This window comes from Somniosus microcephalus, chromosome 2 (assembly GCF_052327205.1).
Source record: "Somniosus microcephalus isolate GS21.2 chromosome 2, FLI_Smic_1.0, whole genome shotgun sequence".
Classification (NCBI taxonomy): Eukaryota; Metazoa; Chordata; class Chondrichthyes; order Squaliformes; family Somniosidae; genus Somniosus; species Somniosus microcephalus.
Genome location: NC_140988.1, coordinates 283,122,315 through 283,147,661, shown reverse-complemented (window position 1 = coordinate 283,147,661; position 25,347 = coordinate 283,122,315). Strand labels below are relative to the sequence as shown.

Below are 25,347 nucleotides of genomic sequence, written 5' to 3'. Positions count from 1 at the left end.
CAGTGACTAGTGGGGTACCGCAGGGATCGGTCCTTGGACCCCAGCTATTCACAATATATATTAATGATGATCTAGACAAGGAACTAGATGTAATATCTCCAAATTTGCAGACGACATAAAGCTGGGTGGGCGTGTGTGCTGTGAGGAGGATGCCGAGAAACTACAGGATGATTTGGACAGGTTGGGTGATTGGGCAGAAGCATGGCAGATGCAATATAACGTGGATAAATGTGAGGTTATGCACTTTGGTGGCAAAAACAGAAAGGCTGATTATTATCTGAATGGCAATAGATTGGGAGAAGGGGAAGTGCAACGAGACCTGGGTGTCCTTGTGCACTAGTCACTGAAGGTAAGCATGCAGGTGCAGCAGGCGGTTAAGAAGGCAAATGGTATGTTGGCCTTCGTAGCGAGAGGGTTTGAGTACAGGAACAAGGATGTCTTGCTGCAGTTGTACAGGGCCTTGGTGAGACTACACCTTGAGTATTGTGTGCAGTTTTGGTCGCCTTATCTAACGAAGGATATTCTTGCCATGGAAGGAGTTCAGTGAAGATTCACCAGGCTGATACCTGGGATGGCAGGAATGACGTATGAGGAGAGATTGGGTCGAAGCTGGAGTTTAGAAGAATGAGAGGGGATCTCATTGAAACTTATAAAATTCTGGCAGGACTGGACAGACTAGATGCAGGGAGGATGTTCCCGATGGTCGGGGAATCGAGAACCAGGGGTCACAATCTAAGGATAAGGGGTAGGCCTTTTAGGACAGAAATGAGGAGGAATTTCTTCACCCAGAGAGTGGTGAACCTGTGCAATTCTCTACCACAGAAGGCAGTAGAGGCCAATTCATTAAATATATTCAAGAAGGAGTTGGATATATTTCTTAAGGCTAAAGGGATCAAGGGGTATGGGGAGAATGCAGGGACCGAGTACTGAACTTGGATGATCAGCCATGATCGCATTGAATGGTGGAGCAGGCTCAAGGGGCCGAATGGCCGCCTCCTGCTCCTATCTTCTATGTTTCTATGTGCCAGCAGAGTTGAAGAAAAGATGGGATAGATAAATCAAGAATAAGTGGTTAGATGATACCAAGCTTGGGTTTTAAAGACCCTTGGATTACAGGAGGAAGGAAAGAATGAGATGAAGAGTTAAGTATTTGATCCACTTGCTTGGTGCAATGATTTGTTGAAGAGAAGTTTGTCCAAGAGCATGGCAGTGCAGTGAGTGTTGATTTGAACAGTGAACCCTCGGGAGGAGGAAGCATCTGTAGCACAGTGAATTTGGCGCCTCAAAGGAGAGGAAAGTAGTATTGATGGGTGAGAGAGGGGCCACCATTGGGAGAGATGATATTCTGTTTTAAGAAAAATAAATTATACAGCAAAGTGGGTGTGAATGGGTCCTGTGTGTACGAGGTTGTTCCTGCTCCCACAACTTGGGATTGTTGAGTTTCTGTGGACGTGAATGCCCACACTTTTACAGAAATGTGCTATTTTTAAATAAAAACTGAAACACCGTGAATGTAGTAACGCTCTCTGCTTTAATTGTATCAATAGTCTAGCAGACAGGTATCTTCTCCCACTCTCCCCTGCCATAGTTCTAACACCAACATGGGTAGCTTGTGTTTTTAGTAATAGAACAACACATGGTATGTTACTCTGTTATCTGCTCTGTATTCATAAACTATTGTTCATCCAAGAATTCTAGGGGGGGGGGGGTGTAAGTGGTAATTAAAAAAAAAAAAAAAAAAAAAAAAAAAATTATTTGACTTTTTTGACCAGATTGAAGCAGAAATTAAAGGTTGCCTGGACTTCCTGCGTGCTGTCTATCATGTTTTGGGATTTACTTTTAAACTTGAGCTTTCTACTCGCCCAGAGAAGTTTCTTGGTGATATTGAAGTGTGGAACACGGCTGAGAAGGTCAGTAATTGCACTCTGCACGTTTAGGTGATGCACAATGCTGTATTTTATTGTGAATTTTTAATCAGACCAGTAATTGTATAACCCTTTTCCCCCCAGCAACTTGCAAATAGCCTGAATGAGTTTGGTGAGAAGTGGACCTTGAATCCTGGTGATGGTGCTTTTTATGGGCCGAAGGTAAATTAAATTAGTGTAATAATACCAGAAACATTTAATATGACAACTAAAATATTTCTAATGATTTTTTAAAATTCTTACAGATTGACATAAAAATCAAAGATGCTATTGGTAGATATCATCAGTGTGCTACAATTCAGTTAGATTTCCAGTTGCCAATCAGATTGAACTTGACCTATGTGAGGTAAGCCTCCTGAAATGAAGAGTATATCAAGCAGGGAATATGTTTGAGCTATTCAGTTGCTAAATTTATTTTAAATCACTATTCTCTTCCCATTTAAAGAGTAAATTTCTTGTGCTCGAGGGTAATATAGAGAAAATGAAATGTATTATGGTAAGAATTCAGTAATCATGAAACTAAGTTATGGAGCCTGATTATAATATTAGTACTGTAATCTCAATGTTAACAAATGCTCAAAGTTTGGCATCAAACCTTTATCTTTTCACAAGCTAATGCCAAAAGGAGTGTCTGATTTTCTTGACCAGAAAATGGAGGAAATCAGCTGTAAGAAAATATGTACTTTTTGGTGTCAAACATTAAGTAAAATCATTGTCATCAAAAGCTTTGGTTTTAGCAAGTGAAATGTTTTGAAAGGATTGAAACAATATTCCAATAGTTTATACTTACAACTATATTGACAAAGTAAGATGTTGAAAGGAGTTGATGTGCACCAGTGTCTCGGCACCTCCTTGCCCCCCTTTCCCCCAGTGGAACTTCATTCAGCCAACTGTATGTGATGCAGGTGAATGAAGGTACATTCTACGTTGATGCTTATGATGGCTAATTCCAATTTTGGAATTCACTTTTCTGGAGCAATTTTGGTGTTTACTGAGGTTAACGCTAAAATAAAGTTTATTTATAAATATCCTTTTCAGGTTTTTTCCCCCAAATAACTGTCTTTATAACTTATCATCCTGTACTGATAGCCACTGTCTGCACTGCTCCATAATGCTATATCTGTGGGTCAAAGCATCCTCTGTTGTGTGTGCATGTGTTTCTTGCGCCCTCAGAGCACTCTGGCATCATGACATGCTTCATCTAGCAACCTGTATGAGAACCTCTCAAACCCTTAGACAGTAATAATTGTCGATTCCTTTCATAAATTTATAGGGCTGTAGAGAGGGCTTTAAACTAACTAGTGGGGGGGAGGTTCCTAGAGAGCAAATAATAAAAATGACAACAGAGAAGGTCATAGACTTAGGTAGCAGTGGGGAAATTAAAAACCAGAGCTTGTCAGGAAGGGGCAGAAGGTATGGAGTAAAAGGTAAAGTAATAAAGGCAAAAGCAGGAATTAAGTGTCACAAAACACATTTGAAAGTTCTCTATCTGAATGCACGTAGCATTCGTCACAAAATAGACGAGTTAATGGCACAAATAACTACATATGGGTATGATCTTGTGGCCATTACAGAAACATGGCTGCAGGGTGACAATGCCTGGGAATTAAACATACCAGGTTATTTAACGATCAGGAAGGACAGGCAGGAAGGAAGGGGAGGTGGGGTGGCTATGTTAATAAAGGAAGGAATCACTAATACAGAGAATTGATATTGGGTCAAAAGATCACGATAATGAAACAGTTTGGGTGGAGGTAAGGAATAATGAGGGGAAAAAAACACTAGTGGGCGTAGTCTATAGGCCTCCGAACAGTTGCAACTCTGTTGGACGGAGTATCAATCGGGAAATAGTTGAGGCTTGTAATAAGGGAACAGCTATAATTATGGGGGATTTTCACTATCATATTAATTGGACAAATCAAATTGGGCAGGGCTGCCTTGAGGATGAGTTCATTGAGTGTATTAGGGATGGGTTTCTTGAGCAGTATGTAACTGAACCGACCAGGGGGCAAGCAACCTTAGATCTGGTCCTGTGTAACGAGACAGGATTAATTAAAAATGTCCTAGTAAAGGATCCCCTTGGAATGAGTGACCATAACATGGTTGAATTCCATATTCAATTAGAGGGTGAGAAGGTTGGATCTCAAACAAGCGTGCTAAGCTTGAATAAAGGAGACTATGAAGGTATGAGAGCGGAATTGAGTAGAGTGGATTGGGAAAATAGATTAAAGGGTAAGACGATACATGATCAGTGGTGTACATTTAAGGAGTTATTTTACAACTTCCAAAAAATATATATTCCACTGAAAAGGGCGTAAAAGAAAAGACAGCCATCCGTGGCTAAGTAAAGAAATTAAGGATAGTATTCGACTAAAAACAAGGGCATATAAGGAAGCCAAATCTAGTGGGAGGATAGAGGATTAGGAAAACTTTAAAAGACAGCAAAAAATAACAAAAAGATTAAGAAAGGGAAGATAGATTATGAAAGTAAATTAGCAAAAAATATAAAAACAGATAGTAAGTTTTTATAGTTATATTTAAAAAAAAAAAAGGGTGGCTAAAGTAAATGTTGGTCCCTTAGAGGATGAGACCGGGAAATTAATGGTGGGAAATATGGAGATGGCAAAAACACTGAATATTTTACATCAGTCTTTATAGTAGGAGACACTAAGAATATCCCAACACTGGACAAGCAGGGGGCTAAAGGGGGGGAGGAGCTAAACACGATCAAAATCACTAAGGAAGTGGTACTCGGTAAAATAATGGGACTCCAGGCGGATAAATCACCTGGACCTGATGGCTTACATCCTAGGGTCTTGAGGGAAGTGGCGGTAGGGATTGTGGATGCATTGGTAATAATTTTCCAAAACTCCCTGGACTCGGCAAAGGTCCCGGCAGACTGGAAAACTGCTAATGTAACACCCTTATTTAAAAAGGGCAGTAGACAGAAGGCTGGAAACTATAGACCGGTTAGCCTAACATCTGTGGTAGGTAAAATTTTGGAGTCCATTATTAAGGAGACAGTAACAGGACATTTGGATAATCATAATTTAATAGGACAAAGTCAGCATGGTTTTATGAAGGGGAAGTCATGTTTCACAAATTTGCTGGAGTTCTTTGAGGAAGTAACATATAGGGTGGATAAAGGGGAACCAGTGGACGTAGTGTATTTAGACTTCCAAAAGGCACTTGACAAGGTGCCACACAAAAGATTATTGCTTAAGATAAAAAATCACGGGATTGGGGGTAATATTCTGGCATGGATAGAGGATTGGCTATCTAACAGGGCAGAGAGTTGGGATAAATGGTTCATTCTCAGACTGGCAATCAGTAACTAGTGGTGTTCCGCAAGGGTCAGTGCTGGGTCCCCAACTCTTTACAATCTATAACGATTTGGAGGAGGGGACCGAGTGTAACATATCAAAGTTTGCAGATGATACTAAGATGGGAGGGAAAGTAGTGAGTGAGGAGGACATAAAAAACCTGCAAGGGGACATCGACAGGCTAAGTAAGTGGGCAGAGATTTGGCAGATGGAATACAATACTGGAAAGTGTGAGGTTATGCACTTTGGCAGGAAAAATCGTAGAGCAAGTTATTATCTTAATGGCAAGAAACTGGAAAGTACTGAAGTACAAAGGGATCTGGGGGTCCTGGTGCACGAAACTCAAAAGGTTAGTATGCAGGTGCACCAAGTGATTAAGAAGGCCAATGGAATGTTGGCTTTCATTGCTAGGGGGATAGAATATAAAAATAGGGAGGTATTGCTTCAGTTGTACAAGGTATTGGTGAGACCGCACCTGGAATACTGCGTACAGTTTTGGTGTCCATACTTAAGAAAGGACATACTTGCTCTCGAGTCAGTACAAAGAAGGTTCACTCGGTTAATCCCGGGGATGAGGGGATGGACATATGAGGAGAGGTTGAGTAGATTGGGACTCTACTCATTGGAGTTCAGAAGAATGAGAGGCAATCTTATTGAAACATATAAGATTGTGAAGGGGGTGGATGCGGGGAGGATGTTCCCGATGATGGGTGAAAGTAGAAGTAGGGGGCATAGTCTTAGAATAAGGGGCTGCTCTTTCAAAACTGAGATGAGGAGGAACTACTTCACTCAGAGGGTGGTAGGTCCATGGAATATGCTGCCCCAAAAAGCTGTAGAAGCTACATCATTACATAAATTTAAAACAGAAATAGACAGTTTCCTAGAAGTAAAGGGAATTAAGGGTTATGGGGAGCGGGCAGGAATTTGGACATGAGTCTAGGTTCGGATCGGTCATGGCCCTTTGGGTAGCGGAGCGGGCCCAGGGGCCGTGTAGCCTGATCCTGCTCCTATTTCGTGTGTCTAATTCTGTTAGATTCAGGAGATGGTTCTGTGATAGTGGATTGGCGGTTAGGATCAGATCAGCCATGATCTTATTAAATGGCGGAGCAGGCTCGAGGGGCCGATTGGCCTACTCCTGCTCCTATTTCTTATGTTCTTATAATCATGAGTCAATTGCTTGTCTTGGTTTATAGTTTATATAGCATATTTAATTATTTCTCCCCTCCTCTTACTAAATAAGTCTTTTTAAAAATAAGATTCACAGCTGCAGTTAATGTTAAATACAGGAAGTACTGACCTGGTTCTATTTTATTTCACAGTCACGATGGTGGTGACCAGAATAGGCCTGTTATCATTCACCGTGCCATCCTAGGTTCTGTGGAACGAATGATTGCAATTTTGACTGAGAGCTATGGTGGCAAATGGTAATATAGAATTCCATTTTCTGTGTGTTCAATTAGATTTTATTAAGACTTGTGGATTATGTTATAAGTATTGCTAAATTATACATAATTTTCAAAAACTTGTGTTGTACAAATACTATGTTTATTCATACTACGAGTGTTCTTTTAAAGTATAATATACATATGCACTGTATATATTGTATGTATTTTTGTGTATATATTATACTTCAAAAGAATGCCCTCCGTATATATCCCATTTTTATATAAGCCATCCCATTTCTTCCTCCTAAAGAGATCCAGTAACCACAAATGAGTTTTTTTAAGCAAAATGTTGACAGTTTCTGAATAAGTAGTTGTGTGTGGGGGCGATGGGGTAATGCTGTGAGTCCAACGTCTGATGAGAAGCTCCCAATTGAAGAACCACCTGCTGTCAGAAACTGATCTGCCAGTGGGGGATAAAAATCGTATGTTACAGCTGGCACGCAGTGAGCTGCTAGACACTCCCAGCGACTGTGCGCTCTTTCCAGTTGGGACCTGCGTTAAGGATCCACTGTACCTCAGATCTCAACTGGAGGGTGAGACCAGTGCTATTGGAAGTAGGAAGTGTGTGTCAGTCTTCTGTGCTCTTATTGAGGAAGCTGGCAACAATTTCAACTGTTCCTGTCGCTGGGTTACTTGAGGTAAGTGCTCACCTCACTCCGCTGTGGCTCTGTGATGTGAGCAGGAAGGAACGCTGTTGTCTGGGTTTGGTCAGACAAGCTTGAAACAACCCAAAACAGTCATTGAAGAGGGTCACACAGCGATGCTGTTGCCACGCATGTTAATACCCCTGCCTACCCAATAGACTACCTCCCCCACTCCAGAGTCCTGATGGTGCTGCTTGTAATCAACAGCCTGAACCCCACTGTTGCTGCCTTACTATGTCATTGCATTGACAGAGTAAGAAAAAGGTGAAAGTGAAGAGCAGTAAGTTTTTTAATTTATAAAAAGCAGGATGAGAAAGAGAAGTGAAGGAGGTGGAAATTATATGGTCTAAAAGCAGAACATAGATTTGGAGTTAGATGTCGCATTTAATCATAAAGGGCAATGTTTGGGTTTTTGTGGGGGGGGGGGGGGGAGATTGAATTGCAAAATGAGATGCCCTAAACATCAGAAAAAGTCTGTTACTATAAATAAAGTTCCTAATTAAAAATATACAGGATCATGGAATGTGATCCATAAACACCATTAAATATCCTAGAAGCTCATGTAATAAAAATGGAACTTTGACATATTTAGTTATTGTAAACTAGTGGCTGTGGTCATGATTTTTCTTGACTCAAAAGTTAACTGGCACATTGATCTAGCCCACTGCTCTAAAAGATTGCATGCTCCTAGTTGTGATGTGCAGAATAGCAGGGTATGGCTGCAGTGAGTTCCTGATTTTGCCTGAACTGTGGGCAAATGTTTCAGTTCTTCCTCCCCAGGGATGGAGAATTAGAATTGACTTGCACCAGCCTTGTTAAGTGGCATTGCTAGATGCCTGGGAGCACATAACATGTGCACTCAAGTAATGGTGTACGGTGCTGCAATTATCTGAAATATGCTGCAATTTCTACTTTGCAGGCCTTTCTGGCTGTCTCCACGTCAGGTTATGGTTGTACCTGTGGGACCTACGTGTGAGGAATATGCACAAAAGGTAAAGTCTTGGAAACTACTACCGTCATATATTTCCCATATTGTGAAGCAGATGTGTGAATGTGTTGCAGAATATTCAGAGCTGTTTGGAGGGGTCATATGGTTGAATGTAATACAAAAAATAATTAAATTTCAGGTAGAACATTGCAGCAGATGAGTTTCAGTGTGGCAAAATAAAGCATAGTACTCTGTGTAGGATGCAGGTTTGTGATTGTAATTGTATGATTTTCTATCTTTGGTGTGTTCTTGGAGCAAGTGATTAGAACCCTGGGTACCTCCTTGTAATGGAGAGAAATCCAGAGTTGTTGAACCCAAGTTGGGCTCGTGGCTAGCTCAAGAGGATATGGAACAGAAACTGAGAACTACAGGAAACTTTTTTATCCGGCACCGACGGGACCGGCGCGGTGCCAGTTTATCAAAGTCCGGATTACAGAGAGGTACAGTAAAAGGTACGAGAGCCCCGTACACAGCAACAGATCCAGGCGTCCCTGTTGCTTAGCAACAGGTGCAGGAACCCCGGCCACAGACCAAGTGTCCCTGTTGCTTAGCAAAAGGTGCAGGAACCCTGGTTACACAGCCACAGATCCAGGAACGGCCACTAATATGAAGTAAAACTTACTTGAACCTACTCCTGAATTTTGCCGGTTAACAGATTTCTGGTTATTTAGGTGCTGGTAAATCGAGAGTTTCCTGTAGTTAGCAGCTTTCAATTTTGGCTGGTGGTTGGTATGTGGAATAACGACAGAGTGGTAGGAAAATTTATTTTTCATTTTTGTTTTTAAAGTGTACAACTGGAGTAAAAGGACTTGAACTCCAAATTTTCCTTGGTATGAGATTTTGTACTGCACATGGTTTACTAGGCACATTAAAGTACCAATTTCAAAAGTATCTTGTTTTAAAAAAAATAAATCTCAATGTCTTTTTTTGGAATACTGAAGTAGTATTGCAACGCAACTTAAATATAACGACCACAGTTGTTTCATTGTGTGAATGCTGTAAATAAAAATAACTCTCTGGTATGATAATTCCATTCTCTCATTCCTAGCTCTATAGTTATATTTTTTGATTTTTATCGGCATATAAACAGTTCAGTGTTCAGTAATTCATTCATTCCTGGCGGAAGATGGGACTGCTTGCTACTGTTGGTTGAAAAGACTCAGAATCAAAGACCAAGCTTATAAGAACATAAATAGGAGAAGGAATGGGCCATACAGCCCCTCAAGCCTGCTCCGCCATTCAGTAAGATCATGGCTGAACTTCTACATCAACTCCACTTTCCTGCCCGGTCCCCATGTCCCATAGTGCCCAAAAATCTATCGATCTCCGTCTTCTGGGGTAGAGAATTCCAAAGATTCCCAACCTTCTGAGTGAAAAAATTTCTCATCTCAGTCCTAAATGGCCGGTCCTTTATCCTGAGACTATGACCCCTAGTTTTAGACACTCCAGCCAGGGGAAACAACCTCTCGGCATCTACCCTGTCAATTCCCTTCAGAATCTTGTATGTTTCAATGAGATCACCTCTCATTCTTCTAAACTCCAGAGTATAGGCCCATTCTACACAATCTCTCATAGGACAGTCCTCTCACCCCAGGAATCAATTTAGTGAACCTTTATTGCACCCCCTCTACGTCAAGTATATCCTTCCTGAGATAAGGAGACCAAAACTGTACGCAGTGGTCTCACCAAAGCCCTGTATAATTGCAGCAAGACAAGACAAGGCAAGACAAACAGGTGCTGACTACCTCTTCAAAGTATTTCATGGCTGCTGAGGCAAATGGGAAACGTCCAGTCTGAAAGGTGTTTTACTGTGTGCGTACCTGAAATGATAATGAACTTGTGCTTGAAATGTCCTTTGAGCTCATTTGCAGTTGATGTAACCGTGCCTCCCGTGCCTGCTGGTCTGCTTTACTCTGCGGTGACCTTCCAGTAAATGCTCAGTATCGGCAGTTTTTAAGTGCTGTTGCAGCCTTTGAGGGGAAACTCAACAAACAATATTTTACATTTTTTAAAGTTTATTCAATCATTTTTTAACATTTGAAAGGATGTTGAGAAGAGGATTGTGGGTTTAGAGATATTTAACATCACTTAGATTTTTTTTTTCTGGGATGTTTGGGGAAGAAAATTAACATTTTAACAGGTGGTTTGGAAGTACGCGATAGAATGATACATGGACACTAGGTGGAGCAGGCTTGATGAGCTGAATGGTCTTTTCACTGGATTTTCTTGGGTGCAAAGAGAGGTTTTCCATTGGCAATTCTTATAAGGTAAACAATTTACGCCAAATTTGGGTGGGTGAGATAGCAAATGATTACATAGAAACATAGAAGATAGGAACAGGAGTAGGCCATTCGGCCCCTCGAGCCTGCTCCGCCATTCAGTGAGATCATGGCTGATCATCCAAACTCAGTACCCTATCCCTGCCTTCTCCCCATATCCCTTGATCCCTTTAGCCTTAAGAAATATATCTAACTCCTTCTTGAATATATTTAATGACTTGGCCTCAACTGCCTTCTGTGGTAGAGAATTCCACAGGTTCACCACTCTCTGGGTGAAGAAATTCCTCCTCATCTCTGTCCTAAATGGCTTACCCCTTATCTTTAGACTGTGACCCCTGGTTCTGCACTCCCCCGCCATCGGGAACATCCTGCATCTAGTCTGTCTAGTCCTGTTAGAATTTTATAAGTTTCAATGAGATCCCCTCTCATTCGTCTAAACTCCAGCGAGTATAAGCCCAATCGACCCAATCTCTCCTCATACGTCATTCCTGCCATCCCAGGTATCCGTCTGGTGAATCTTCACTGCACTCCCTCCATGGCAAGAACATCCTTCCTCAGATAAGGCGACCAAAACTGCACACAATACTCGAGGTGTGGTCTCACCAAGGCCCTATACAACTGCAGCAAGTCATCCTTGTTCCTGTACTTGAACCCCCTCGCTACGAAGGCCAACATACCATTTGCCTTCTTAACCGCCTGCTGCACCTGCATGCTTACCTTCAGCGACTGGTGCACAAGGACACCCAGGTCTCGTTGCACTTCCCCTTCTCCCAATCTATTGCCATTCAGATAATCTGCCTTCCTGTTTTTGCCACCAAAGTGGATAACCTTGCATTTATCCACATTGGGCAGATGCATGGCAGATGTAGTATAATCACCCAACCTGTCCAAACCATACTGGAGTTTCTCGGCATCCTCCTCACAGCACACACGCCCACCCAGCTTTGCATCGTCTGCAAACTTGGAGATATTACATCTAGTTTCCTCGTCTAGATCATTAATATATATTGTGAATAGCTGGGGTCCTAGGACCGATCCCTGTGGTACCCCACTAGTCACTGCCTGCCACTCGGGGGAAAAAGACCCGTTTATTGCAACTCTTTGCTTCCTGTCTGCCAACCAGTTCTTTATCCAAGTCAGTACCTTGCCCCCAATCCCATGTGCCTTAACTTTACACGCTAATCTCTTATGCGGGACCTTATCGAAAGCCTTCTGAAAGTCCAAATACACCACATCCACTGGTTCTCCCTCATCTATTCTACCAGTTACATCCTCACAAAATTCCAGTAGATTAGTCAAGCACGATTTACTTTTTGTAAATCCATGTTGACTTTGTCCGATCCTGTCACTGTTTTCCAAGTGCTCTGCTATTGCATCTTTTATAATGGACTCTAGCATTTTCCCCACTACCGATGTCAGGCTTACCAGTCTATAATTCCCTGTTTTCTCTCTACCACCTTTTTTTGAACAGTGGGGTAACATTAGCTACCCTCCAATCCATGGGAACTATTCCAGAGTCTATAGAATTTTGGAAGATGACCAGCAATGCATCTACTATTTCTAGGGCCACTTCCTTAAGTACCCTAGGATGTAGATTATCAGGCCCTGGGGATTTATCAGCCTTCAATCCCATCAATTTCCCTAACACCATTTCCCTACAAATACTGATTTCATTCAGTTAAACATAGAAGATAGGAGTAGGCCATTCGGCCCTTCGAGCCTGCTCCGCCATTCAATGAGATCATGGCTGATCATCCAAATTCAGTACCCTGTCCCTGCCTTCTCCCCATATCCCTTGATCCCTTTAGCCTTAAGAAATATATCCAACTCTTTTTTTTAAATATATTTAATGAACTGGCATGAACTGGCCTACACTGCCCTCAGTGGCAGAGAATTCCACAGGTTCACCACTCTCTAGGTGAAGAAATTCCTCCTCATTTCAGTCCTAAATGGCTTACCCCTTATCCTTAGACTATGACCCCTGGTTCTACATAACATAAGAAATAGGAGCAGGAGTAGGCCAATTGGCCCCTCGAGCCTGCTCCGCCATTCAATAAGATCATGGCTGATCTGATCCTAACTGCCAATCCACTATCACAGAACCATCTCCTGAATCTAACAGAATTCGACACACGAAATAGGAGCAGGATCAGGCTACACGGCCCCTGGGCCCGCTCCGCTACCCACAGGGCCATGACCATTCCGAACCTAGACTCATGTCCAAATTCCTGCCCGCTCCCCGTAACCCTTAATTCCCTTTACTTCTAGGAAACTGTCTATTTCTGTTTTAAATTTATGTAATGATGTAGCTTCTACAGCTTTTTGGGGCAGCATATTCCATGGATCTACCACCCTCTGAGTGAAGTAGTTCCTCCTCATCTCAGTTTTGAAAGAGCAGCCCCTTATTCTAAGACTATGCCCCCTAGTTCTAGTTTCACCCATCATCGGGAACATCCTCCCCGCATCCACCCGATCCAACCCCTTCACAATCTTATATGTTTCAATAAGATCGCCTCTCATTCTTCTGAACTCCAATGAGTAGAGTCCCAATCTACTCAACCTCTCCTCATATGTCCATCCCCTCATCCCCAGGATTAACCAAGTGAACCTTCTTTGTACTGACTCGAGAGCAAGTATGTCCTTTCTTAAGTATGGAGACCAAAACTGTATGCAGTATTCCAGGTGCGGTCTCACCAATACCTTGTACAACTGAAGCAATACCTCCCTATTTTTATATTCTATCCCCCTAGCAATGAAAGCCAACATTCCATTGGCCTTCTTAATCACTTGCTGCACCTGCATACTAACCTTTTGAGTTTCGTGCACCAGGACCCCCAGATCCCTTTGTACTTCAGTACTTTCCAGTTTCTTGCCATTAAGATAATAACTTGCTCTACGATTTTTCCTGCCAAAGTGCATAACCTCACACTTTCCAGTATTGTATTCCATCTGCCAAATCTCTGCCCACTTACTTAGCCTGTCTATGTCCCCTTGCAGGTTTTTTATGTCCTCCTCACTCACTACTTTCCCTCCCATCTTAGTATCATCTGCAAACTTTGATATGTTACACTCGGTCCCCTCCTCCAAATCGTTAATATAGATTGTAAAGAGTTGAGGACCCAGCACTGACCCCTGCGGAACACCACTAGTTACTGATTGCCAGTCTGAGAATGAACCATTTATCCCAACTCTCTGCCTTCTGTTAGATAGCCAATCCTCTATCCATGCCAGAATATTACCCCCAATCCTCTGATTTTTTTATCTTAAGCAATAATCTTTTGTGTGGCACCTTGTCAAATGCCTTTTGGAAGTCTAAATACACTACGTCCACTGGTTCCCCTTTATCCACCCTATATGTTACTTCCTCAAAGAACTCCAGCAAATTTGTCAAACATGACTTCCCCTTCATAAAACCATGCTGACTTTGTCCTAATTAAATTATGGACTCCCCGGCCATTGGGAACATCCTTCCTGCATCTAGTCTGTCCAGGCCTGACAGAATTTTACAGATTTCGATGAGATCCCCTCTCAATCTTCTAAACTCCAGTGAGTATAATCCCAATCGACACAATCTCTCCTCATACGTCATTCCTGCCATCCCAGGTATCAGCCTGGTGAATCTTTGCTGCACTCCTTCCATGGTAAGAACGTCCTTCCTCAGGTAAGGCGACCAAAACTGCACACAATATTCAAGGTGCGGTCTCACCAAGGCCCTGTACAACTGTAGCAAGACATCCTTGTTCCTGTACTCGAACCCTCTTGCTACGAAGGCCAACATACCATTTGCCTTCTTAACCGCCTGCTGCACCTGCATACTTACCTTCAGCGACTGGTGCACAAGAACACCCAGGTCTCTTTGCACTTCCCCTCCTCCCAATCTATTGCCATTCAAATAATAATCTGCCTTCCTGTTTTTGCCACCAAAGTGGATAACCTCACATTTATCCACATTATAGTGCATTTGCCATGTTTCTGCCCAATCTGTCCCAATCGTACTGGAGTTTCACAACGACATCCTCACAGCTTACCCTCCCACCCAGCTTTGTGTCGTCTGCAAATTTGGAGATATTACATCCAATTCCCTCGTCCAGATCATTAATATATATTGTGAACAGCTGTGGTCCTAGGACCGATCCTTGCGGTACCCCACTAGTCACTGCCTGCCACTCGGAAAACGACCCGTTTATTCCAACTCTCTGCTTTCTGTCCGCCAACCAGTTCTCTATCCAAGTCAATACCTTGCCCCCAATCCCATGTGCCTTAATTTTGCACGCTAATCTCTTATGTGGGACCTTATCGAAAGCCTTCTGAAAGTCCAAATATACCACATCCACTGGTTCTCCCTTATCTATTTTACCAGTTACATCCTCAAAAAATTCCAGTAGATTAGTCAAGCATGATTTACCTTTTGTAAATCCATGTTGACTTTGTCCTCCACAGTATTGTTACTAATTTGGTTAGCCCAATCTATAATGTAGATTAAAGTCACCCATGATAACTGCTGTGCCCGTATTGCACGCGTCTCTAATTTTCCGTTTAATGCCATCCCCAAGCTCCGCATTACTGTTTACATTGATTTTATTCCACTGGGAGGAAATAAAGCATTTGGAAAGTCATGGCCATTCAAGGATTTTGGTTCTTTAAAAGATTTAATTTCTAGAAGCCTTTTCTGTAATGGTGTTTCTTTATAAATTCATTTGACTAGGTTCAACAGCAGTTTCATGATGCTGGGTTAATGAGTGATGTTGACCTTGACCAAGGATGCACGCTGAACAAGAAGATCCGAAACGCACAACTTGCCCAATATAACTTTATCCTTGGTAAGCTTTGTTAAGCTTGTCTCACTGTGTTTGCTGAGGAGGGGAGGAGATGAAGAAATGCAAAAAATCTTTTTTGTTCACTTTAGACAGTGTCATATTCTGTTTGATATGGAATTAAGCTTTTTTTGCTTGTTGGTCAGCACCACTAATATTAGGTATGGAACTGTTACCCTAATAGTCTAGTGAGTAATGTCACTGCCTGTTAGACTGTGCTATATAGTCCAAAGGATTCCGGGTATGATTACTGCTTTTATTGATTTCAGCCAGGGCAGCAATTACAGTGCTACAATTAGTCTTGTCTGATCACTGTCCAGTGATTCCTGCTGGAAAATGTTTAGGTGTGGAGATTAGATGTAGGCTGGATCAGGCTTGGCTGCAATTTGTTGTGACCTAAAGGTTACAATAGCATAGTGGTCATGTTACTGGACTAGTAATCTTAGAGCTCTGGATGAATAATTCAGAGAATGAGAGTTCAAATCCTGCCATTGCAGTTTGGGAATTTGAATTCTGTTTTTATTAACGAAAACTGGTATCAGTAAAATAAAAATTGACTAACGCTATTGAATTGTCAAACACTGGTTCGCTAATGTCCTGTTTAAGGAAGCAAACCGGTTGTCCTTTCCAGGTCTGGCCTATATTAGAATTTGCTGCATGGTTCTTGGGGAGATGGAACATGTGCTGTGCGAGCCCCGAGCCTGTATTTTTAATAGCTCACTGCACGCTGGGGTGGTTCCTGTAGACTGGAAGGAGGCTAATATAGTCCCCATCTTTTATAAAAAAAATAAATAAAAAAAAAGTTGACAAGATGGACAATAGGCCCATTAGTTTGACGTCAGTAATCAGAAGGATGCTTGAGCGAATCATTAGGGATGCAGTAGATGAGCGCTTGGATAGAGGGGGACATATTAGGGACACCCAATATGGCTTCATAAAAAGGTCATATCTTAGAAATCACATTGTATTTTTTGAAGAAGTTACAAAGATGATGGATGAGGGAAGTCCAGTAGACATTGTCTACACAGACTTCGAAAAAGCTTTTGCTAAGGTACCGCGCAAGAGGCTTCTCTATACGATTGAAACCTGTGATCTTCGTGGTAATATATTGAGTTGGATTAAGAACTGGCTGGCAGGACTTGGGCAAAAAGTAGATCTAGATGGATTTAGATCTGTTTGGCGACCGGTCACTAGTGGTGTCCCGTAGGGATTGTTGTTGGGACCGTTGCTCTTTACTATTTTTATTAATGATCTGGATGTAGGTGTTGGACGCGATCTGCAAATTTGAAAATTATACCAAGATCTCTGCGAGTATTAGGACTGTAGATGACACAACTCCTTCAGGCGGATCTTGATGTGTTGGGAGATTGGGCTCATTGCTGGCAGATGATGTATAACTTGGATAAGTGCAGTGTTAAGCATGTGGGCAGGGCAAATGCTCAACGTTCATACACCCTTCAGGGAAAAGCATTAAAGAAGGTGGAGGGAGATATTAGCATTCTAATGAATACATCTCTAAAGGTACGTGAGCAATGCCGTGAAGCGATAGCTAGTTAAAGCAAATAGAGTGTTGGGTGCATTCATAAGACAATTGCATGTAAGCCGAGGCATACTATTTTGTGCTTCGTCAGGCCTCACTTGGGATACTGTGTTCCGTTTTAGTCTCCTCGCATGGTGGGTGATATTGAGGCTTTGGAATGGGTGGAGAGGAGGCCTACTAGACTAATTCCCAGTATAAAACATCTTGGTTATCAAGATAGGCTAAAAGAGTTGGGACTCTACGCTTTAGAGAAGCGTAGACTTGGTGATCTGATTGAGGTTTATAAGATAATGGAGGGAATAGATTGTGTTCCAGTTGCCAGGTTGTTCCAATTAAATAGGTTCGGGAAGACTTTGGGATGGTGTCACAATTTTAAGTTGTATAAGGCTAGATCTAGGTTAGATGTCAGGAGGTGGTTCTTTTCCCAGAGAATAGTGGTCCTCTGGAACAGGCTGCTGTCTCATGTGATGGATGCTGATTCGCTGAATTCCTTCAGGCGAGAGCTGGGCCTGTTTCTGGTTGGACCTGATATCACCTCTTACAAAAGGTTGGGAATTCAGGGCCAGAGTGATCTCCTGCACTAGTTTTGATCACCTAGATGAGTCAGAGATAATTTCCCAGATTTCTCTTCCCCCCCCCCCCCCCCCCCCCCCAAAATTGGCCTGGGTTGTTGTGTTTTTTTACCTCTCTCTCAGGAGCTCACATGGTTTTGGGTGGAGTGGAGTGTATATATTGTGACACACAAGGTATCACAGTTGCGTGGGACAGGCTGGATGGACCAAAGGGTCTTTACCTGTCCGTCATTGTTCGTATGTTCATTTGTTTGTTCGTATATGTGACTCCAGTCCTACATCAATGTGGTTGATTCTTAATTGCCCTCTGAAGTGACGTAACTAAGGATGGGCAATAAATGCCTTGCCAGTGATGCCCACATCCTGAGAATAGAAAAAAAAAGTTTACCAATTATGATCATTAATGAGCTATCAAACAATGGTCTATTTAAATCAAAAGGCACTTGTGCAAAGCTGAGGGTGCAATATTTTCAGCATTTTAATTAGATGAAACCATACCCTAAAACAGAAAATAGTTAAGTGCTTAACACAATTAGTATGAATTGGGGGATTGTAGTGAGAGCACTAAATTATGTTTCTTTAGAAGTGATTAAAGTAATAAATATGCTTTCCATAAGTAAATACACCAACGTGCCGTGCCACAGTGCAAATCAGCATTCTAACTTCAGCCATGCCAGGAGGAGGTTAGGTACTAACTACCCTGCTGGGAAGAGGAAGAAAAGCAGAGAGCCATTCTCATACGTCACCTAGTTTGTATTAATATTTCTGACAGTAATTCCAAAGCATATCATCTTGCATTCATTTAATGCTATCTAATTTTTTGTAGGACTCTTTTTAACCAGTTTTGTTTTACCTTGAATTAATTGCCAGAATGTACTGAAAATGTGTTGTTACATTTGTAGTGGTTGGTGAAAAAGAGAAGAACAGTGAAACAGTCAATGTACGTACAAGAGACAACAAGGTGCATGGAGAACGTACAATATCTGAAACCGTCGAGAGGCTTTTGCAGCACAAACAGTCCAGAAGTAAACATGCTGAAGAGGAGTTCTGAGAAGTTTCTTTTTTTTTATCCTGCAATATAATGTGGAGCTAAACATGACTTTTTATTGGGGAAGGGAAATAATTCCATTCTGAAAATCTATAATAATGGCATTTCCAAGCAGCAATCCAAGTTCCTGTCTGCACAAACAACGGTCACTAATGTGGGTTGAAGGTTGAGAAATTAAAGCTGTTTCAATTTATGTATAATGGCAACTTCTTGCATGAAAACTTGAAAGTACATCTTCAAAAACTGTATATGTAGTTTTCTTCACTTTCTCTCTCTAATCTAATTCATTTATCTGTGTATTTTTAACAAATATCTTGCGATTTGCAACTATAAGATTAGGAACAAAGACAGGCGCCCAATAAAATGAATTTCTCTCAACATCGATCTTTACATTTGTTGTAAGATGTGTTGTAAAAAAAAAAGGGATCAGTTTGTATTGTACTGGTCAAGATTATTGAATTCTCCCCCTTATCAATTATGAAAAGATTTTATCAATGTCATCATCTGAATTCATTTTCTATTCAGGTGAAGTTCATAGCTTCAGAGAAAAAGAAAGTCACCCTGTTGCTATTGAGCCACTTTTAGGTTTTATTTTCAAATGTTTAAAAACCAAAAGGCTACTTTTTAAAAAAATCTCAAACAGCAAAAACTATTGCTTTCCCCACTGGAGTGCTTCATCCCCAAGAACCAAATTTTAATTTGATTTATTAAGTTTCCTTTAAATTTTGTTTGTTTTGATGAACCTTTATAAAACACTGGTTCAGCCTCAACAGAAGTATTGTCCAATTCTGGGCACTGCACTTTAGGAAGGATGTGAAGGCCTTCAAGAGGGTGCAGAAAAGATTTACAAGAATGATTCCGGGGATGAGGGACCTCAGTTACGTGCATAGACTGGAAAAGCTGGAGTTCTCCTTAGAGCAGAGAAGGCTGAGAGGAGATTTGATAGAGCTGCTCAAAATCATGAGGGGTCTAGTCAAGAGTAGATAGAGAAACTGTTCCCATTGGCGGAAGGGTCAAAAACCAGTGGACACAGATTTAAGGTGATTGGCAGAAGAACCAAAGGCAACATGAGGAAAAACCTTTTTACCCAGCGAGTGGTTAGGATCTGGAATGCTCTACCTGAAAGGGTGGTGGAGGCAGATTCAATTGTGGCATTCAAAAGGGAATTGGATAAGTTCCTGAAGGAAAAACACTTGCAAGCTATGGGGAGCAGGTGGGGGAGTGGGACTAGCTGAAATGCTCTTGTAGAGAGCTGTCACGGGCCGAAGGGTCTCCTTCTGTGCTATAACCATTCTGATTCTGTTTGTTTTATTGGTTGTGCCCCTTTAAAAGGGGGCACATGCTATCTCTTAATTGGTGCTGGCACCAGCCATCAATTACTGAAATTAAGCAAGAGGTTGCTTTCCCCAACTTGCATGTCATCAGGTGGTGCCAGGCAACATCCTGGTTTCAGCCCTTGCTCTGTTCTACAGATCAGCAAGTGACAATTGTACTGGCACCATCATTCTTGCCTTGAACCCATGAGATTTGTAACCTCTGCATCCAATAGGAAATACCTAAATATAAGGGAGAAAAGTACTTGGGGGTGCGGTCTTAAACAACTAGGGTAGATTTTCCTCCTTGGCGATTCACATCCTGTAGTGGGAGTTGCACCCCCACCCCTCCACCAAATTTACACATTGACCAGAAACTTAACTGGACCAGCCACATAAATACTGTGGCTACAAGAGCAGGTCAGAGGCTAGGTATGCTGCAGCGAGTGTCTCACCTCCTGACTCCCCAAAGCCGTTCCACTATCTACAAGGCACAAGTCAGGAATGTGATGGAATACTCTCCACTTGCCTGGCTGAGTGCAGCTCCAACAACACTCAAAAAGCTCAATGGCATCCAGGACAAAGCAGCCCGCTTGATTGGCACCCCATCCACCACCTTAAACATTCACTCCCTCCATCACCAGCGTACCGTGGCTGCAGTGTGTACCGTCTACAAGATGCACTGCAGCAACTCGCCAAGGCTTCTTCAGCAGCACCCCCCCCCCCCCCCCCCAAACCCATGACCTCTACCACCTAGAAGGCCAAGGGCACCAGGCCCATGGGTACACCATCACCTCCAAGTTCCCCACCATCCTGACTTGGAAATATATTGCTGTTCATTCACTGTCGCTGGGTCAAAATCCTGGAACTCCCTCCCTAACAGCACTATGGGAGTACCTTCACCACATGGACTGTAGCGGTTCAACAAGACGGCTTACCACCACCTTCTCGAGGGCAATTAGGGATGGGCAATAAATGCTGGCCTTGCCAGTGATGCCCACACCCCAGGAATTAATTAAAAAAAGGTAACTACAAATCTGTAACCATGCACTGTAATCAACATGCTTTTCATTTCCAGTCACTTTGCCCTCCCTCACTTGAGCATGATGTGTATTTCCCTGAAATATACACAGGGAACCTACAGAAACCTTTATATCCTCTCCCTGCAACTGTTCCTTCACTCGCAGACTAATGAATTTGCTCATTTCCTGAACCCGTTCTCATCCTCATTGAGCAATGCATTCTCACCCTGGGTTGCAATCCATATGATGATTTAGATTAAGGTGGGGGAATGTGTAATAAAGAGTAGGCGAAACGTTTCAAAATAATTCAGGGTGCATGAGTTGTAACGGCTGGTTGCTGAGATCGAGAGGGGCGAAATCAGGAAGAAATTTAACCACAGATAATTTTAGGGGTGGGAGAAACACTGGCACTTCAAGATCACATGACAAATTGACCTTACAGTGAATTGTTTCTTTTCCTGTATTAAAGTTCAGTGACAATCTGAGAGCGGGAGCTATCTACCCGGCTTCCAAAGGTCAGTGTAACTTGGCAGGGTTGCTGAGTTTTAAAAAAAATAGATTTGGGCTGATTTTGTTGGACTCTGTACCGTGTTGCATCATTTCTTGTAATGCAGTAAGAAAACACATTGCTGTTGATCAAATCAGCCTAAAATATATACCGACAGCCCACATCCAGATTTAAGTAAAAATAAACCTTTTGATTTAATTTACGGTTTTAAAACGTATTCAGTTGGTGCTTCATTATTGCAATGAATATATAAATTCTGTGCCTTTGGCGTGCAGAACATAGTTGAAAATACGCCCTTAACTGCACTGACTAAAACAAATAAATACACAACAGGTCTTTGTGAACAAGGAATGAGTCCGCGCGGTTCAGAACTTAACTTTTGTATTTACTCACCGATTTTTATTAATATATAAACGAATACAAAGCCGTGTAAGGTGAAAACCTACAAAATCGTCATGTTGTAGTTTTGGAAAACAATAAATGCAGCTGTTTTAATGAGGCAACGAACCGATCCTGCTTTTTCAATAAGTTTTTTTCTAAATAGCGAAAAGCTGCCTTCAAACCTAATTTGCGGGTGAAATGTCATTAATGGAGAAAGAAAATTAAGACACAGTCGTTAACCACACCTTAAGCCGCACGGCAAGTTGTTGCAATAATTTCCCCGGGCGCCGGGATGTGGCGTTCCATCTCCAGAACCCTGCGTTCGGCGCGAGAGATTCCTCTGGAGCGAGGGTGGGAGCGCCTGATTCCTGAGGGCGGGAGTGCCTGTTTCCTGAGGGTGGGAGCGCCTGACTCCTGAGGGTGGCAGCTCCTGATTCCTGAGGGTGGGAGCGCCTGACTCCTGAGGGTGGGAGCTCCTGATTCCTGAGGGTGGGAGCGCCTGATTACTGGGGGTGGGAGCGTCTGATTACTGAGGGTGAGAGTGTCTGATTACTGAGGGTGAGAGTGTCTGATTACTGAGGGTAAGAGTGTCTGATTACTGGGGGTGAGAGTGTCTGATTACTGAGGGTGAGAGTGTCTGATTACTGAGGGTGGGAGCTCCTGATTCCTGAGGGTGGGAGCTCCTGATTCCTGAGGGTGGGAGCTCCTGATTCCTGAGGGTGGGAGCTCCTGATTCCTGAGGGTGGGAGTGCCTGATTACTGAGGGTGGGAGCTCCTGACTCCTGAGGGTGAGAGTGTCTGATTACTGAGGGTGAGAGTGTCTGATTACTGAGGGTGAGAGTGTCTGACTACTGAGGGTGAGAGTGTCTGATTACTGAGGGTGGGAGTGTCTGATTACTGAGGGTGAGAGTGTCTGATTACTGAGGGTGAGAGTGTCTGATTACTGAGGGTGAGAGTGTCTGATTACTGAGGGTGAGAGTGTCTGATTACTGAGGGTGGGAGTGTCTGATTACTGAGGGTGAGTGTCTGATTACTGAGGGTGAGAGTGTCTGATTACTGAGGGTGAGAGTGTCTGATTACTGAGGGTGAGAGTGTCTGATTACTGAGGGTGAGAGTGTCTGATTACTGAGGGTGAGAGCGTCTGATTACTGAGGGTGAGAGCGTCTGATTACTGAGGGTGGGAGTGTCTGATTACTGAGGGTGAGAGTGTCTGATTACTGAGGGTGAGAGTGTCTGATTACTGAGGGTGGGAGTGTCTGATTACTGAGGGTGAGAGTGTCTGATTACTGAGGGTGAGAGTGTCTGATTACTGAGGGTGAGAGTGTCTCATTACTGAGGGTGGGAGTGTCTGATTACTGAGGGTGGGAGTGTCTGATTACTGAGGGTGAGAGTGTCTGATTACTGAGGGTGAGAGTGTCTCATTACTGAGGGTGAGAGTGTCTGATTACTGGGGGTGAGAGTGTCTGATTACTGAGGGTGAGAGTGTCTGATTACTGAGGGTGAGAGTGTCTGATTACTGAGGGTGAGAGTGTCTGATTACTGAGGGTGAGAGTGTCTGATTACTGAGGGTGAGAGTGTCTGATTACTGAGGGTGAGAGTGTCTGATTACTGAGGGTGGGAGTGTCTGATTACTGAGGGTGAGAGTGTCTGATTACTGAGGGTGAGAGTGTCTGATTACTGAGGGTGAGAGTGTCTGATTACTGAGGGTGGGAGTGTCTGATTACTGAGGGTGGGAGTGTCTGATTACTGAGGGTGAGAGTGTCTGATTACTGAGGGTGAGAGTGTCTGATTACTGAGGGTGAGAGTGTCTGATTACTGAGGGTGGGAGTGTCTGATTACTGAGGGTGAGAGTGTCTGATTACTGAGGGTGAGAGTGTCTGATTACTGAGGGTGAGAGTGTCTGATTACTGAGGGTGAGAGTGTCTGATTACTGAGGGTGAGAGTGTCTGATTACTGAGGGTGAGAGTGTCTGATTACTGGGGGTGAGAGTGTCTGATTACTGAGGGTGAGAGTGTCTGATTACTGAGGGTGAGAGTGTCTGATTACTGAGGGTGAGAGTGTCTGATTACTGAGGGTGAGAGTGTCTGATTACTGAGGGTGGGAGTGTCTGATTACTGAGGGTGGGAGTGTCTGATTACTGAGGGTGAGAGTGTCTCATTACTGAGGGTGAGAGTGTCTGATTACTGAGGGTGGGAGTGTCTGATTACTGAGGGTGAGAGTGTCTGATTACTGAGGGTGGGAGTGTCTGATTACTGAGGGTGGGAGTGTCTGATTACTGAGGATGGGAGTGTCTGATTACTGAGGGTGAGAGTGTCTGATTACTGAGGGTGGGAGTGTCTGATTACTGAGGGTGAGAGTGTCTGATTACTGAGGGTGAGAGTGTCTGATTACTGAGGGTGAGAGTGTCTGATTACTGAGGGTGAGAGTGTCTGATTACTGGGGATGAGAGTGTCTGATTACTGAGGGTGAGAGTGTCTGATTACTGAGGGTGAGAGTGTCTGATTACTGAGGGTGAGAGTGTCTGATTACTGAGGGTGAGAGTGTCTGATTACTGGGGATGGGAGTGTCTGATTACTGGGGATGGGCGCAGGTCTTCAATCCACACTTTGGAAACTTAGAAAGATAATTTCAGCCGCACTGGCGGTGGATTGTGGACTTTGTAAGATGGATCATCGCAGTAACGTTAACTTACCTGCACAAAGTAATCAGAGACCCGGTTCCATAAAAAGTCCATGTCCCTTTTTACATAGGATTACATAGGATATACAGCACAGAAACTGGCCATTCGGCCCAAGCAGTCCATGCCAGTGTTTCTGCTTCACTTGATCCTCCTCTCGTCTTTCCTCATCTAATTCTATCAGCATAACCCTCTATTTCCTTCTCCCTCATATGCTTGTCCAACCTCCCCTTAAATGCATCTATACTGTTCGCTTCAACTACTCCTTGTGGTAGCGATTTGCACATTCTCACCACTCTCTGGGTAAAGAAGTTTCTTCTGAATTGCCTATTTGATTTCTTGGTGACTACGTTATATTGATGGCCTCTAGTTATGTTCTTCCCCACAAGTGGAAATATTCTCTCTGTATGCACTCTATCAAATCCTTTCATAATTTTATAGACCTCTATTTGGTCACCCCTCAGCCTTTTTTCAAGAGAAAAGAGACCCAGCCTGTTCATCCTTTCCTGATATGTATACCCTCCCATTTCTGGTATCATCCTTGTAAATCTTCTCTGCATCCTCTCCAGTGCCTCTATATCATTTTTACAATATGGCGACTAGAACTGCACGCAGTACTCTAAGTGTGGTCTAACCAAGGTTCGATACAGTTTTAGCATAACCTCCCAACTTTTCAATTCTATCCCTCTAGAAATAAACCCTAGTGCTTGGTTTGCATGTTTAATATCCTTGCTAACCTGTGGCGTAACTTTTAGTGATTTGTGTATTTGTACTCCGAGATCCCTTTGTTCCTCTACCCTACCTAGACTCGCACCCTCCAAGTGATAAGTGACCTCCCTATTCTTCCTACCAAAATGTAATACCTCAC

At 42.9% G+C, this 25,347-nt stretch overlaps 1 protein-coding gene and 1 long non-coding RNA gene across 5 annotated transcripts in view; one reads left to right on the top strand and one right to left on the bottom strand.

Annotated features, from left to right (window-relative positions):
* LOC147123427 (threonine--tRNA ligase 1, cytoplasmic-like) overlaps positions 1-18,956 on the top strand; it is a 41,690-nt gene extending 22,734 nt beyond the window's left edge. For both annotated transcript variants that reach the window (XM_085972719.1, XM_085972709.1), the window contains exons 13-19: positions 1,773-1,910; positions 2,010-2,087; positions 2,171-2,271; positions 6,568-6,672; positions 8,257-8,329; positions 15,310-15,424; positions 18,433-18,956. In XM_085972719.1, the coding sequence (XP_085828845.1) occupies positions 1,773-1,910; positions 2,010-2,087; positions 2,171-2,271; positions 6,568-6,672; positions 8,257-8,329; positions 15,310-15,424; positions 18,433-18,581 (759 nt within the window). In that variant the 3' untranslated portion in view covers positions 18,582-18,956. The remainder of the gene's footprint in view (positions 1-1,772; positions 1,911-2,009; positions 2,088-2,170; positions 2,272-6,567; positions 6,673-8,256; positions 8,330-15,309; positions 15,425-18,432) is intronic.
* LOC147123426 (uncharacterized) overlaps positions 1-22,275 on the bottom strand; it is a 41,026-nt gene extending 18,751 nt beyond the window's left edge. Inside the window, exons 1-4 of one of the 3 annotated variants that reach the window (XR_015074457.1) lie at positions 22,048-22,275; positions 17,752-17,893; positions 10,146-10,308; positions 6,692-7,093 (exon numbers count right to left, since the gene is read on the bottom strand). This is a non-coding gene — a long non-coding RNA (uncharacterized LOC147123426). Of the gene's footprint in view, positions 1-6,691; positions 7,094-10,145; positions 10,309-17,751; positions 17,894-22,047 lie in introns of those variants that run through there. The other 2 variants (XR_015074456.1, XR_015074460.1) reach the window with 2 other exon arrangements.
* Positions 22,276-25,347: the final 3,072 nt, after the last annotated feature.